This window comes from Rissa tridactyla, chromosome 1 (genome assembly GCF_028500815.1).
Source record: "Rissa tridactyla isolate bRisTri1 chromosome 1, bRisTri1.patW.cur.20221130, whole genome shotgun sequence".
In the NCBI taxonomy this organism is placed as follows: domain Eukaryota; kingdom Metazoa; phylum Chordata; class Aves; order Charadriiformes; family Laridae; genus Rissa; species Rissa tridactyla.
In genome coordinates this window covers 87,062,450-87,077,792 of record NC_071466.1, presented here as the reverse complement: position 1 = coordinate 87,077,792, position 15,343 = coordinate 87,062,450, and the positions used below count along the sequence as shown (strand labels likewise).

General features: G+C 49.1%; 1 protein-coding gene across 1 annotated transcript in view; it reads right to left on the bottom strand.

Moving 5' to 3' along the window:
- Positions 1-1,777: 1,777 nt before the first annotated feature.
- The window catches only part of RAI2 (retinoic acid induced 2), a 46,228-nt gene continuing 32,662 nt past the window's right edge, over positions 1,778-15,343 (bottom strand). Inside the window, exon 2 of the mRNA XM_054185802.1 lies at positions 1,778-3,966. Coding sequence (XP_054041777.1) covers positions 2,191-3,861 — 1,671 coding nt within the window. The 5' untranslated portion in view covers positions 3,862-3,966 and the 3' untranslated portion in view covers positions 1,778-2,190. The remainder of the gene's footprint in view (positions 3,967-15,343) is intronic.

Sequence of the window (15,343 nt, the reverse complement as noted above, 5' to 3'; positions counted from 1 at the left end):
TCCACGTGCTGAGGATGCTGCGGGGGATGAGGCTCACACAAGGATGGCGGGGATCGGGGCGGTCAGTGGAGCTGATGTAACCACCAGTGTGAAACGCACATACGTTTCTTTAAAAAAATAATAATAATTAAAAAAAAATCCCAGAAACTTCTTTTGAATTTGCTTCTGTCAACTGTGAAATAAAAATAACAGCAGCTAATGCTGTGACCTCCTTCTTTTAAAATAATCTGGTGTGGCCCTGGGGAAAAACTAAATTTTCAGAAGGTTTTTGACACTCTGGAGACGGGCCCGCTCTGGGGCAGTGACAACTGGGGCGGCCGTCCCAAGGGATGGCAAAATCCTGAGCTTCTGCACTGCAATAACCAGAATATGACACATTTCATCAGCGCAGTTTCTTGGAAGGAGCAAAACAAAGTAGCAGAGTATTTTCAATGAAGAAAACAAAATATTAAAAAAAAAAAATACAGTCAGATGACTAAACGTTAATGAATCCATCAACACTTTACGCTCTTCTGAACGTTGTCAGTTTTGCCAGCTTTGGGGAAAAGAAAAGGCTTTAAAAATACTTAAAAAGTGAGAGTTTGACAGAATTTGATGCTACGCTTATGTGAAAGTCCTCCATTTTCATATTCGTCAAGAGGGCAGCCATCATTCAGCCCAGGAAAAGAGAAACAGCCTTTCCTAACCTCTTAATGAGGTGCATTTTCTGAATAGTGAATTGCTATTTGCTGGCATCAAAATTTTCAGTAGATTTTTGGCATGACACCGGTGCCTAAGGGTGGGATTAGACTTCTAACCCAGAAGCCGCTTCTTTGGGCGATTCCTCATTGCATGAACAACTGCAACAACCTTCCCAAAACTGTCCAAGAGGAGTCTTGGAAGTAGATTGGCTGCAGGCAGATGAACGGAGGCATAGTTTGTGTGCGACGGCATCCAGCTAGTGGGTTTACAATGGATTTTTTTTTTTTTTTTTATTTAGACAGTACTGGTGCAGCGCTGGGAACACGGCATTTGAAATAATAACAAAAAAGAGATTTTCTGCGTAACAGGTATAGCCACCAAAAAGGCAGCGCCCACCGAAAATTGTTCTCCTGCCCTCGCATTTGTCCTTCTGTGGGGATGGGTTTTTACAAACGAGCCGTGTGAACTTAAAAGCTGACATAGAACAATGCATCTCCAGCCCATTTCCATACACAAGTGCAAAACCGTAACCTACCAGAACTTTTATTTTAATTGTACATTCACATTTCTCCATTGACGTGGGTGGCTCGTACACTGCCGAGTGATACAGTTACACAGGTCTGCTCTTTCACGTGCATTGATTTCAGCCATCAAAGAAACTTAGAAAACTAACAATAAACAACTTTTCCATGTATCTGTAACCAGGCTGGGAAAAATTATGCGACTTTTCCTTCCCCTCCCACCCTTCGGCCACCGAATTCCCCTGACTTTTAGGCTTTTCTCTTTTGAATGACCGCTAATATTGCTTAATATTTTAAGATGGTTTCCTGTGGGTCTCTCGCAATGAAGCTGGTGTTAGGTGCACTGTACCGCTCGCTCACTCTCGCTCCTCCAGAAGCTCGTTTGGGCACATCGTTGGCGGCTGTTGCGACGTGCTCGGGACAGTATAATTTTTCTTAGCCTGTTATTTTTTTTTCTTAACATTTTAGGCTCGTCACAAGTCAGCTGCGGCGCTTTACAGTTTACAGACTTTTTGCCAAACCTTGTCCGTACACTGAAAGCAACTCAGAAATGACAAAAAAAATGCCGCAACCAATTAGCACGTACAAACATTTATTTTGAAATGTCCATTCCGACCATTATGAAGAATTACATCATCAAAGCACTTTATGGCAGTGAAAATAGCTCTTACCCCTCTGACTCATCCCTTACTCCATTAAAGCTGCAAAATGTGCAATCTGCTTGAAAAATAGGTTGCTTTTTATTCAGTTTCCCATGAAAAGTCAAAATTCGATAACAAAAAAAAAAAAACCCAAAAGAAAAAAAAAACCAACCAACCCAGCTTATAGGGACTCTACATCCGATCCTCTCCCCCTTCCCCCAAAAATAACTTACAAAGATAGTTTAAAGTTTTAAATGAGTTTAAAACCAAGTGCATCTTTTTTATTATTTTTTTCTTCTTCTTCTTCTTCTTCTCATAATAATCTTAAAATTCTAAAAACCCATAATTTACTTTCTTGGAAAAAAGGCAGCGAGCCGTTGCTTCTTGATTGGAAGAATATGTATCTCCGGCGAGTTCATTTTCTTTAGCTTTACGCTCCTGTTTTTGACGGGTTTCCTGAGGGCCTCGGCAGCATCCCGGGGCTCGGGCGGGCTCTTCACGTCGTAGCACTGCAGCACCGAGTCCTGGGGCAGGTCCCTTTTGAAGGAAAAGTTTTTGGTGGAGACCCCCGACAGGCCCTTGATCTTGCCGCAGAAGATGGTGGGCACGGCGTCCTTGACCGAGACGATGACTTTGGCTGTCTGCGAGGTGCTGACGATCTCGATGTTGTTGCCGGCCTTGGGCTCGCAGCCCGCCCTGCCCGCCTGCTCCACCAGCCACTTCTGCGGTTGCCGCAGCAGCTCGGACGATCCCCCGCCCGTCCCCTTGCCAGACGCCTCCTGGGGCTTGCAGGGGACGAAGGGGGCGGCCGGGCCGGGGAGCTTGTCCGGCACGGGGTGAACGCCAGCCTCGGCGGTGGCGGTGGGGACGGCAGTGGCCGCCTCCCCGTGGGACCCCCCTGGCTTGCGGCAGGAGGCGAGGGACAGGTCCAGGGCCCCGTCCTCAGGGGGCGGCGGTGGCGGCGGTGGCGGCGGGGCGGCCTCGCCGGCCCGGGGTGCTGGTGGCCCTTTCATGGAGAGGTCCAGCGCCTCGTTCTCGCCGCCCATCTTGATGACGGTGTGGCGGCTCAGCTGGGGAAACTCCCGCGGGTGGAGGAGGTCGAAGGGCTTCGTCTCCTCCTTCTCCAGGGGGGTCTGGGTGCCCTTGCAGGAGTGGGGGGTGAAGAGCGGCGGCTTGGGCAGGTCGGGGGCCGCCTTGGCCTCGGCGCCATGGGGCACGGGGATGGGGACGGGGATGGGGATGGGGACAGGGACAGGCAGGGGCACGATGACAGGGTAGGGCACCAGCAGCGTGGCGGGGGGGACCAGCGGGGAGAGGGGCGAGCTGAAGGCCTGGGGCGGGAGGGCAGCGTAGTCGGGGGGAGGCTGGCAGGGGGCAGAGCCCAGGGCGCCCTGCGAGGGAAACAGGTCCTGAAGGACAGTGGCGAATCCCGGCGTCTGAAAGACGGGGGGCAGGACGGGCTCCTGGGCTTGGCTGGAGGGTTTGGGGTCCAAGAGCTGGGGCTGCCCAACGGGGGCAGTGGCGGTGGGGGGGAAGAGGCCGGCGTGCAGGGGGCTGGCGGGGCAGGTGGCCCCCGGGGGCAGCACCAGGGGCGAGTTCAGGTGCTGGAAGACGTGCTGCTCCAGGAGGACAGGCAGTGGGACGGGGCCCTGGGTGGTCATGACGTAGGGGGTGGCGGCGTTGGTGGCCGGCATCTGTGGGGCGGCGCTGCCGGCCACCTGCAGGTGGATGGGCAGGACGACAGGGCTGTCCCCCAGGCAGATGGGCTGCAGCACGGTGGCCGCCACCTTCAGGGCCACCCCGCTCTGTGACTCGGCCGGTGGCGTCAGGATGGAGGGCGCGGGGACGGTCACCAGAGGGGACAAGGCCTTCTTCATCAAGTCGGCGGAGTTGATGTTCCAGGCCTCCGCCGTGATCAGCTGGGCCACCCCGTTCTCCAGCTTGTTGTTGGCCATGGCCGAGGGCGAGCTGGTGACGTCCATGGGCAGGTTCGGGGCGTCCTTGTACAGCTCCTCCATGTCGCGGGGCTTCTCGGGCTCTGCCAGCGCCGCCTCTACATCGCTGTCAGCGGGACCCGTGGCGGCTCCGGGCTGCCAGGAGCATCGGCACCGACATAATTTGGCCTGCAAGCCAGAAACATATTTTAGGCACCACATAAATCTCCCCCTTAAAATAATATTTGCAATTGCCTTTAAAGACTCCATCGCCGAAGAAAAGCCGTTAAACGTTTCCACGCTTCAGGCTAACGGCTCCGTAACACCGTGTAGTGTATATACAGAGATGCTGGATATACATACATCCGTGAGTGTTGTACGAAGAGTTTTGAGGAACTTATATTTAGCCGTAAACACAGATAATTTAAAAGGGCTCAGGGGCTGCCTGCAGCCAAACTCCCCCCCTGCCCCAGCAGGCAGCCTGAAACAAGGACAGGGGCCGTCCGCTTCACGTTTTTAAACAAAGCTTCACGTAATGACAGTGCACGGCAGAGCCAAGCGACAGCACACTGTTCTAACTCAACAAAAGCCCCCAAAACAAACATTTCTAAAAATACCACAGCTCAGAAATGTTCCGCTCTGGGTGAAGGGCCCTCGCTCCCCCTAAAATACTCATCTTTTTTCATCCCATTGGGATTTACTACAAGTGAGCAGGCGACCACCGCATGCTGCCTACAGCGCCTCCGAAACTGCCGTGTGCGGGGTGAGAAAGGAGCAAACCCAAACCAAACCCCAACGTCTGCCCTGCCACAGAGCTGGATGGAGACAGTAAAGTGAACCAGGCACCTGAGTCATAAAAGACACAAAGAATAAAAAAAAAAATAATAAAAAAATAAAGCAACTTCAAATTAATTTTGACGGACCAACTCTTTATATTAACCAAGCAAACGTCAATTAAAAAAAGGGCAGAGAGGTTTCCATTCGTGATTGCAGTGAAATTTGTAGCCTGTTTCCTATGGAGATTAACACCCCTTTCCCCCTGAAAAAAAAAAAACTACCCAGCAAATTAACACCACTGTGCATCCATTTATTTAGACGGATAAATAATTTCTGCCCTGCAAGCTGCCGCTGGCAGACTTTGGCTGGGGGCTGGCCGCTCTGCCTGACACTGCCCGTGCCTCTCCCGAAGTGCGTGGTGCATCCTGCCGTAGTAATAATCACCATGGAAACTTGTCCAGTTTCAACTCCGTTACCATGGGAAAGCACCGGCGCACCCCAAATTTACATTTTTCACCTGCACGCGGCCAAATCCTGCTCCCTACAAACGAAACACGTGCCATCGCCGCTGACCGGGCTGCTGGATGCGAGCTGCTTCCCTGCATCCCCCAGGCACGCTGGTGTTGGGATGACAGGGAGGGCAGCGCCACTCCGAAATTGGATGGGTGAGGAATCCCAGCCTGGGGATGCGTCTGCATCCGAGAGCATGCGAAAAGCTGCACCGGTTCTGCCACGTACAGAAATCATTTGCTCACATAGATGTTTGCAGGGCCGACAAACCTGCAAACTAAGAGGGAAAAGGGGGGGGGGAAGCAAACCCCACAAACAAAGGCTAAAAATTGTCCAAGGCAGGGAAGCGGGAAATCTCCCAAGTCTCTCCTGAGACCTGTAAATCCTTGGATTTGGCAGTGAGATGCCACGGCGAGCGCAAGACTACTGAAATGTCGGGAGTTAATAGTGGAGGCTGGTTGGGTAAAATGCTAATAATTTATCAGGCGCGTTTGAGTTCTTAAAAAGGATTTTTAAAAGTAAACAGATGAGTCATTTCTTTTCCTCTCCTGCTGCTGGCTTAAGGAGAATAATTCCGGATTTTTCTCATCTCATGAAACGTTCTGCAGAAAACATTCACGACTATGGGGTTGAGATTTTTTTTGTTTGTTTCCTTTTCCAGCCTCAGCTGAGACAGATTACGGGCAGACAGAGGTGCCCAAATACCAAAAAACAGGAGCAAAAATCAAATCCCTTATTCAGAAAGTGACAACTATTGGTACCAAAACAATCGGGCCAGTCTTGTTTTGGAACAAAAAAACAACAACCAACCAACCAACCAGAAGAGCAATCGTTTCTAAAAATAAAGACAATGAGGAAGACCGCTCAGCAGATTCAAGCTGGAAAAAAAACAGACGTTATTGTTTCTGTTAAGGAATTAAAAAGCCATTTTCTACTGCTCTTATATAATCTCTCCCTCCCTCTATTTCAAATGACCGTTTTGAAGCGCTGTGGTCTCTGCAGCGCACACCAGCATCTCTGCTCCTCCAGCTGCTGCAGCACAGCCCAGTATGTTGCACATGACACCGGCTCTTTCCGATGTTTCTGTTTGCTCGAGAAGCGGCAGAGCGCAGTGTTTTCACCGGGAATTAATGATCTGGTGGGGACAGGAAATGACCCCCTGCTCCCCTGGCAAACCCATTTAACGTTGAGAAATAAGAAAAATTAAGATGAAAATTATGCTGCGTAAGAGACTTGAGGGATTAGCGCGCTGGTTGGACCCACGGAGAGAGAGACAGATCACTGCCAAAGATGAAAGTATAAAACACAATAAAATCCCCCCATTGCCGCTTTAAAAGGCGGCAGGGCTGGAGGCAGAGGAAATACCTAGATGAGGGGAAGAAGAGCTCATCTATCACCATCAGACACCTTGAAGAAACGCCTGTGGGATTGGCTGGGGTTTTTTTAAGGCATAGTCAAATACTGTTTTCCATGCTGAATCCTATACATTTCTGGGATCTATAAATATATATTGTTGAGCTCGTGGCCCTACACTGCCTCCGGGAGGGCTCCACCATGCAAGGGGAAGGAGAAGGAGAGAAAGGTGAGGTGCAGCCCTCGACCCAGGTCTATGAGCTTGGGGTGAGGTTTTTCCCCCCTCACCGTTCCTGTGCGGAAGCATACCTTTCTGTACTTCCAGCGCACCTGCTTCTTGAGCATGGGATCGCTACAGAGAAGAAGAAAAATACATATATGCACTTAAAAATATTTCACGATCCTGCCCGCAGCTTGGCAGTAGCTGGCTGCCAGGCACAGCGGAGTCCCAGTGCAACCGCTCACTGCACCCTGTAAAGCAATTTTCGGTTTCACCCAGGGAGGCAATGCCAGGGCGGCTAAACATGTATTATTACACTAAACACCTATTATCGAGGTCAGTAAGCAGACGGCGTGAAAAGGATCCGAGTCCCTAAGCCTCAAAAGGGGAAACGTTTGAAGATCTGGGATCAAGAGGCGGTTTGAAGTTGTCCAAAGAGCTGGTTTGTAGTTCCTGGACTCCTTTTTTTACACTACGTACACTGATTACATGGTACAAAACTGTAAGTCAACATGGACATGACTTAAAGTAAAATTTCTGATGTTGATATCAATGGTGATAGCTGTACTATATTTCTCCTTTAATAAAAATCAACCTGAAGTATGTGCCGGGTTTGGGGTTTTTTCAGATAAAGTATTCAGAGTTACCCCGTTTTTAAAACAAGTTTCATGTAGTTAGCATACACAAACAAAGGTAATATAATTCAGTGAAACTGCCTTAAGTTTCCTCTGTCTACCACACCTCAGTGCTGGAAAAATCAATTAATTTCACTTCCCAACTTATCTATTTAATATTTAATTTGCTGTTTGTTTTAATTGAAAAGAAGCTTGCAAGGCTGAAAAGAGCCCTATTGTAAATAACCTGGGCTTTCCCACCAGGGCGCTGATAAGAGTTAAGTTCATGGCACTATGCAATGGTGTGTGTAACTGCACAGGAAATGGTGTGTTAGCTGTACCGAAATGCCATGAAAGGGGTGGTGATAAAAAAAAAATAACCTACAGAGTCATCTCCTGCTGATGGCCGCGCCACAGACTTTTCTCAGGGCTGTTGCGCGCCTTCCTGTGGGATCTCAAGACTGCGCCATATGCAGCTATCCCCCTGCTTCGCTTGCTTGCCCGTACTGCAGCTTGTACCTTGCTATCGACACAGAATTCAAATTATACCGTGCACCCTGTGGAATGGGTGCTCACTTTGTGGGATGCCCTGCTCAGTATCTCCTGGAAAAACTGGGTTTCCTTTCATTATAAACACAGTATCCAAACCAAAACATAATCAGAAATCTTGGCTTAATGGAACAGCTTGGGGACAAAGTTATGGATGGATTTGGACTTCGGTGTTCTGCCAAAACTTGCTGCTTGCTGTCAACTGACCCTCCTGCCAGAAGCAACATGTTTGATTTTTGCTCGGTGAAAGTCCATTACAAGGGCTGTGGTGAGAGCACCCCTGATGGGGACGCCCCACCACCCTTCGGGAGGACGATGGCAGACCTGTCGAGCACCCCCGGTGGCATGCACCCGACCAGAGCACCATGCCAGGTCCTGCACGCCCCGGTCCCCGTCAGGCTCATCCTGCCACCCCACGGCAGCACTCCTCATCACCACGCAACCTGGCACCCAACCTGTGCCCTACTGAGATGTGGGTTTCTGAAGGAGCTCAGGGTTACGCCTGCTTGTCCTCGGCAGTCTCAGCAGCCAAAGTCCGACCCATCTTTCTGCATCCTTCTGCAGTAAATATGCGAATGGTCAAGGAGGACACATATTGACATATCCAACGAACAATAAATCGTCTTCCATCCTGCAGTTTTTGCTTTGTGTAGTTCAAGCCATACACAGATAAAGGCTTTACCATGTTGTTATTGGGGCCTTGTTGCGAGAATAGAAAACATGTATTTGAATAAAGTGAGCTTTCATATACCAAATATATGGAGGTATTAACACACAAATAGCATCCAGGTTGTCTCTCCCATACATGCAAACCACAGATGATTTCAGCAGTGTTTGTCTCTCACATTTCTCACGGATTCACCTATTCAGGCACCTGGGACCAACACTCCTGGCCATCCCTTCTAGTAGTGTAATCCCCGAGCACCACAAGGCAGAGGATTAACCAACTCACAGCTAACGGCGAACTAACCTTTTCCCCCGTGTTTCACCATTCGTGGTGCTGTGTTTGATATCCCCACGCACCTCGGCCGGGTGCAGAGTCACCAGGAGGGATGGTGGGACCTGTCCCCTCTCTGCTCACAGGAGGGCTGATGGTGACCCCTCTGAGATTTGGCCAGGCGAAGTGGAGGACAGGTTTCAGGAGATATCAGACAACTTCAGAAGAGGCTGGAGGAATAACAAGGCTCTGACTCAGCTCATGCAACAGGTACTCTTTTATTTTCCACTGCTGCATTATGGATCCTTCCGGGAGGCAAACCTATTTGTGTCAAGGCTCCCGTCCAGGCTGTTAAGCCCTGGGGGAACGAGAGGGAAAGGAAATCATTACAGCAGCGCAAAATGGCATGTTATAGATGGGACATTGACAATATGTATACACTGCTTCAGCATAAAGCACAATCGTTCTCAAATGCAGCGGCTTGACTGGCTGATCCTACTTGGGTCTTTTAAATAGTTCAGCTGAGAAATACCATGGTGGTCTGCCTATTGCACAGGCTGATCGCCTGCAAAGAGCCGCGTTACAGTCATATATTTGCTAACTATATTGCTGTTGTCAACAGCCTGTAGTTAGCAATCCATTCTGGGAAGGAGAGAACTCACTTCCTTCTCATTTAAAAACAAATCAGACCAATTGAAAAAAAAATCCTGTCATGGGCCTGAAACCAGTGTCTTTACTCCCAAGGGCAATATATACAAGACAGACGATAAATGCCGTGGAAGGAATAGAGCATTTGGCTGACAAATTTCAACCTGTAGTGAATTTTTATACTCAATTTGAAAGCCTCGCAAACCCCCCTGACACTTGCAGCGGAAATTGTGACATACCCCTAGTGTAAGGGAGCCAGCACAGGCCGCCACATTGCCAGATGCCTCTTCCTCTGCTCCATTCACAAACCATTCTGATTACTAGATATGACACTTAACTGAAGGGCTCCTACTTTGAAAAGGACCGCTGCTCGTGCAGTATATAGTATTACATATAAGCAGGCACTATAAAAAGAGGGCTACTTTGAAATTATTTGAGATTGATCTTGCTGTTCCCAAATGCTCACGTTTCTCATATCCACAGCACACCCCAGTTCCCGGGGTCTCTACACTGTCACGCTTGGAAGAACCTTGCAGCAAGTTTCCAAATATAAAACCTTTCAAACGGTGGTTTATTTTTTTCCCTTAGCATAATACAGAAATGCCTAAACAGCGGCAGCTGGCTTAGCCTGCAGTAAACTGAACACACACTCCGAGGCAGAGACAGTGCACAGAAGTCAGATGTATTAAACCTGACATGTGAAGGACAAATATAAATTTGCCAGCCATAATTACTGCTGAGTCACATGCCGCCCAGTTCGGTGACTGGGCTCCAGTCACTGGGCGGTGACTTTGACCCAGCCAGCTCTTTTGACCCAGTGCAGCTTTTGTGCTCCAAATTTCTGGAAGATGAGTTACCGCTTTTGCGACTGCAGAAGCATCTATTTAAATCAGCTTTCCCTCGCTGCTGCTGGCAGCGTGCAGGTGTCTCCCCCCAAAGCATGACGTAGTCCCTTAGGATGGGGACGTCGGTGGCTGCAGCAGTGTGGTGGAACGGGTGCATCCATGACACAGCAAATCACAGCCCTGCCCTGAGCGCCTGCGGTGGGGAGGTGCCGCTTATGTGGCCCTGGGGGAGCATCTTTTCACCAGCAGCTTCCCAAACGCCAAACTGTAGGTCTGCTTGCTCCTGGGAAAGTCCTGCCGCACTCCCCTCCCCGCCTCTCAGCCCCATCGTGCACCACGGCTTGCTCAGAACCACTGAATCACAGACAGGTTGAGGTTGGAAGGGACCTCTGGAGGTCATCTGTCCAACCTCACTGCTCAGGCAGGGCCACCTACAGCTAGCTGCCCAGGACCATGTCCAGGCAGTTTCTGAATGTCTCCAAGGATGGCGACTCCACAAGTTCCCTGGGCAACCTGTGCCAGTGTCCAGTCACAATCACAGTGAAAAAGTGTTTCCTGATGTTCAGAGGAAACCTCCTGTGCTTCAATTTGTGCCCATTGACTCTGGCCCTGTCACTGGGCACTGCTGAGAAAAGCCTGGCTCCATCCTCTTTGCACCCTCCTTTTGGGTATTTGTATACATTGTTGAGATCCCCCCGAGCCTTCTCTTCTCCACACTGAACAGTCCCAGCTCTCTCAGCCTTTCCTCATAGGAGAGGATGTTCCAGTCTCTTCATCACCTTCATGGTCTTTTGCTGGACTCTCTCCAGTATGTCCATGTCTCTGCGGTACTGGGGAGCCCAGAGCTGGACACAGCACTCCAGGTGTGGCCCCACTAGTGCTGTGGGGAGAAGAAGGATCACCTCCCTCAATCTGCTGGCCACACTCTTCCTAATGCAGGCCAGGGCACCATTAGCCTTCTTTGCAGCAAGGGTGCATCACTGGCTCATGTTCACCAGGACTCCCAGGTCCTTTTTTACGAAGCTGCTTTCCAGCTGGGCGGCCCCCCAGCACATACTAGTCCCTGGCGTTGTTCATCCCCAGGTGCAGGATATTGCACTTCTTGTTGAGCTTCATGAGTTCCCTGTCCACCCATTTCTCCCACCTGTTGATGTCCCTCTGGGTGGCAGCATGACCCTCTGGTGCATCAGCAGCTCCTGCCAGTTTTGTGTCATAAGCAAATTTGCTAAGGGTATGCTTTGCTCTCATCCAGATCATTACTGAAGATGCTGAACAGGGCTGGACCCAGTATTAACCTCTGGGGTACACCACCAGTCACTGGCCTTCAACTGGACTTTGTGCCACTGATCACCACCTTCTGGGCCCAGCCATTCAGCCAGTTTCCAATCCACCTCACTGTCTGCTCATCCAGCCATTACATCAACAGGTTCCCAACGAGGATCTTTCTGGAGACAGTGCTAAAGGCCTTCCTGAAGCCCAGGTAGACAATATTCACTGCTCTCCCCTCATCTGCCAGGCTTGCTTCTCATACAGTAGGTCACCTTCCCATGGGGAAGGCAAACCAGCAGCAGCTGAGTGTCTAAGAAAGTCTACATTAAAATGATCATCAGGGAAAAAATGGACTTGCTCTAGGGATATCTCTTGCATCCGAGCTCCTTAGATTTACTATACCGTGACCTTCAGTGTTTTCACACACACAGTGCACCCACGTGTTTACTTTTGGGGTGAGATCATAGGAAGAATGCAGACTCAACCTAGCATTAAAAGACTTCTTAGGCTCAAAAAGTAAAGTGCATGATTTTCCTATGGGAAAAAATATTTTAAACAATTTTTCCTGTCATTAAATATCCCACTTAACTGATTATTTAGTATCATTTTCAATCAAAACATTATATTCGCCAGCAAAGCAAAGAAAAATGAGCTGTTTTGAGAACACCGAGCTAAACAAAACAAATGAGAGCTGTAACTTTACAGTAAATTTTAAAAACCATGCATTTGTTTTCCCAGCAACTGATACACCAATGATAACAAGAGGAAAAGGATACCAATTAAATGTAATTGCCAGCCCCGCTTCCCCCAAAACCCGAAACAAAAGGCACTCAGTGTCAGCCTGATAAAATATTTGCTCCTTTCCCAGTCAAGTGCTTTATTAAACAGTCCTTAAAGCATCTCAGTTCTTACAAAGGACTTCCAAGTTTGATGTCAGCGAAACAACTTCAAAGCCTCATTAGTTCCCCGGTGGAGGTTTGTTCTCTGCTCAGAGACACTCGGCTCGCTATTTTGTCCTGACCCTCTCCACTGATCGCAGGCTCAGATATTTTTACTACATTCATTTGATCTTTTCCAATATCCAGATGAGAACTCGTATCAGTGTGGCAAAGGTCGCCGTCCGTTGCCCATCTCTGCTTGCTTACTTGAATCTGTCTTGCTCCTGCCTTCGAAGGATGGGGTCCCCTCATGGACCAGTTACCAAGTCTCAGCCGACAGGTTAGTGAGGTAAAGTTAAAATCAGTTTTTAAACTGCTATAGCACTTTTACAGGTGAAACATCTGACTTTGCCCCATTACATCAGGATGGTTTTGACCGCTTGACACACACAGAATCACACACAATCTTCAGAGTTGGAAGGGACCTCTACGATCACCTAGTCCAACTCCCCTGCTGAAGCAGGATTGCCTAGAGCACATCACTCAGGACTGCATCCAGGCGGGTCTTGAAAGTCTCCAGAGAAGGGGACCCCACAACCTCCCTGGGCAGCCTGTTCCAGTGCTCTGTCACCCTCACCGTAAAGAAGTTTTTTCTCATATTTGAACGGAACTTCCTATGTTCCAACTTGTGCCCATTGCCCCTCGTCCTGTCACTGGAAACCATTGAAAAGAGTCTGGCTCCATCCTCCTTCAACCCACCCTTTAGATACTTGTAAACATTAACAAGGTCTCCCCTCAGCCTTCTCTTCTCCAGGCTAAAGAGTCCCAGCTCTCTCAGACTTTCCTCATAAGGGAGATGCTCCAGTCCCTCAATCATCTTAGTTGCCCTTCACTGGACTCTCTCCAGCAGTTCCCTGTCCCTCTTGAACTGGGGAGCCCAAAACACAGTATTCCAGTTGTGGCCTTACCAGTGCAGAGTAGAGGGGGAGAATGACCTCCTTCGATAGCTTCGGCTGTCTCCCGACTACCCACACAAGCGAAGCACACTAGAGTTCCCCTCGAAGGGTAAACCAGCTTCACCAGCTCAAAACCCATAAACGAAGTGAGGTGCCTCCACCACTACATGCACCGCGAGAGCCCCAACCCTTCAGACGTGCTGCAAACTCTTTCCCATCCCCTCCTTACAGCACGCCAGCTCCAGTTAAAAACATCTTTTTCTTGGTGCAGACAAGGCCAGAATAGGGCTAACCTCAGCACCATTGAGGGGACTGCCCTTAAACTTGTCGTGCTTCTAAACCTTCCCCAGACAGAGAGGAAGAAGCAGCATAAACCAGGCTGAAAGTCTTTTAAAGCCATGGGGGTTAGAATAGCAAATCGCGATGGTAACCCACCTTCAATCAACTGAACGACAAATTTTCACATAACCTCTCCTTGTCCTAATATACTTTGGCTTAAATAAATAAATAACAAGTAGAAAAGCAAAACCAAGTAAAACACTGAACGTTACAGCTCCAAATCCTTTTTGGTGAGGTACAAATGCTCCTATCTAAGACCACACGTAAGGACATGGAGTTGATTAACCACACGCATACGAGCCACCCAGTTTGCCACGGTGGGCCAAAAGGGCAAACCCCTTCTCCCGCCTGCAGCTCTGATGGTTCTCAGTGGCGCAGATATTGTCCCAAATGACAAGATGCAGGGATGGGACAAACAGCTGGGGACCGAAAACTGACTCATCAGCTTCTCTTCTCTCGTGGGACAGGGTTTCGCTTGGGAGCACGGGCAGATACAAAGGTGCAGGAGTATCAGGGTGCTTACTGGGGAGCAAAAGGGTAGCGGAGTCTTCCCTCCCCTGGTGCTAAACGCAGTTATTTAATACTTCATCCTTCCCCACTGGCATGAGTAACCAAATGCTCCTTCAGCTTGCCCCTTCAAGATCAAGTTTTATGTTCATAGCTTCAGATTTATTAGATTGACTCTCCTTTTCTTCCACCCCATCACTTTGATAAACCAAGCCCAACGTTTCATCAGCTACATGATGGTACTAATCCTCAGCAGAAAGCACACCCATGTCAGATTTCAAGCTTGCCCTGCTCTTGAAACACCCCTATCTAAAAATGTGTGGATGGAAAAAACTTTCAAGCAAAAATAGCCCCTTATTTTCATCCCTGCAAAATTTGTAAGCAGCTGCAGGGATTTTGTTTAAAAGAGACAGAAAAATGTATGACTCCTGTAATGTGAGGAAAAATGCAGCGTTTTTTCTTTGAATTTCACATACTTTTACACACTCACTTTCATCACAGTGTCTGTACCAAGTGTTTCCTGGTCTGACTTTGAGGGGCAGAGAAATGACCTCTTCCCTCCGTCATGCCGTGATGCACGAGATGTCAGCCTTCTGATCGAATTCAAGGTAACACCAGCGTGAGATGCAGCACAAGGGTGCTGATGAATGTAACAAGACCTCACAACTTTTCAATATGTTTTCACCCACAAAGGCCAATTTTTCCCTCCTAGAAGCGCCTACGCTGGACTGTGAAACAGAGATGCCTCTGACCACAAATGATATGTAAATAACAGAAAATACTGAAAATCTGTCTTGTTGCATCCCAGTGCGACTGAGGTTACTGCTGTTCAGGTAAGAGGTCCAGGTTACCTCTAACACCTACAAACGCCCCACGTGCAATGCATACATGCAGCAACTTCTTCTCTAGCGCCTTTTGCCTCATCCATTTGACCGTGAGGTCCTCTGGGCAGCGATTGTTTTGGCACACGATTAGCACAACACGCAGACCTCATCTTGGGTTCCAGTTACTGCTGCAATCCAGATCATCCATCACTCACGAGGACGCGTGGGCAAACACACACCGGCACACTCACCGAGGTGGCACGGGGCCGCCTTCCCTCGCAGTCTAGTGGCTGGCCACTACGTGCCGTGGCCTTCCTCCAGTGTGCCTTCTCCTCCCTCT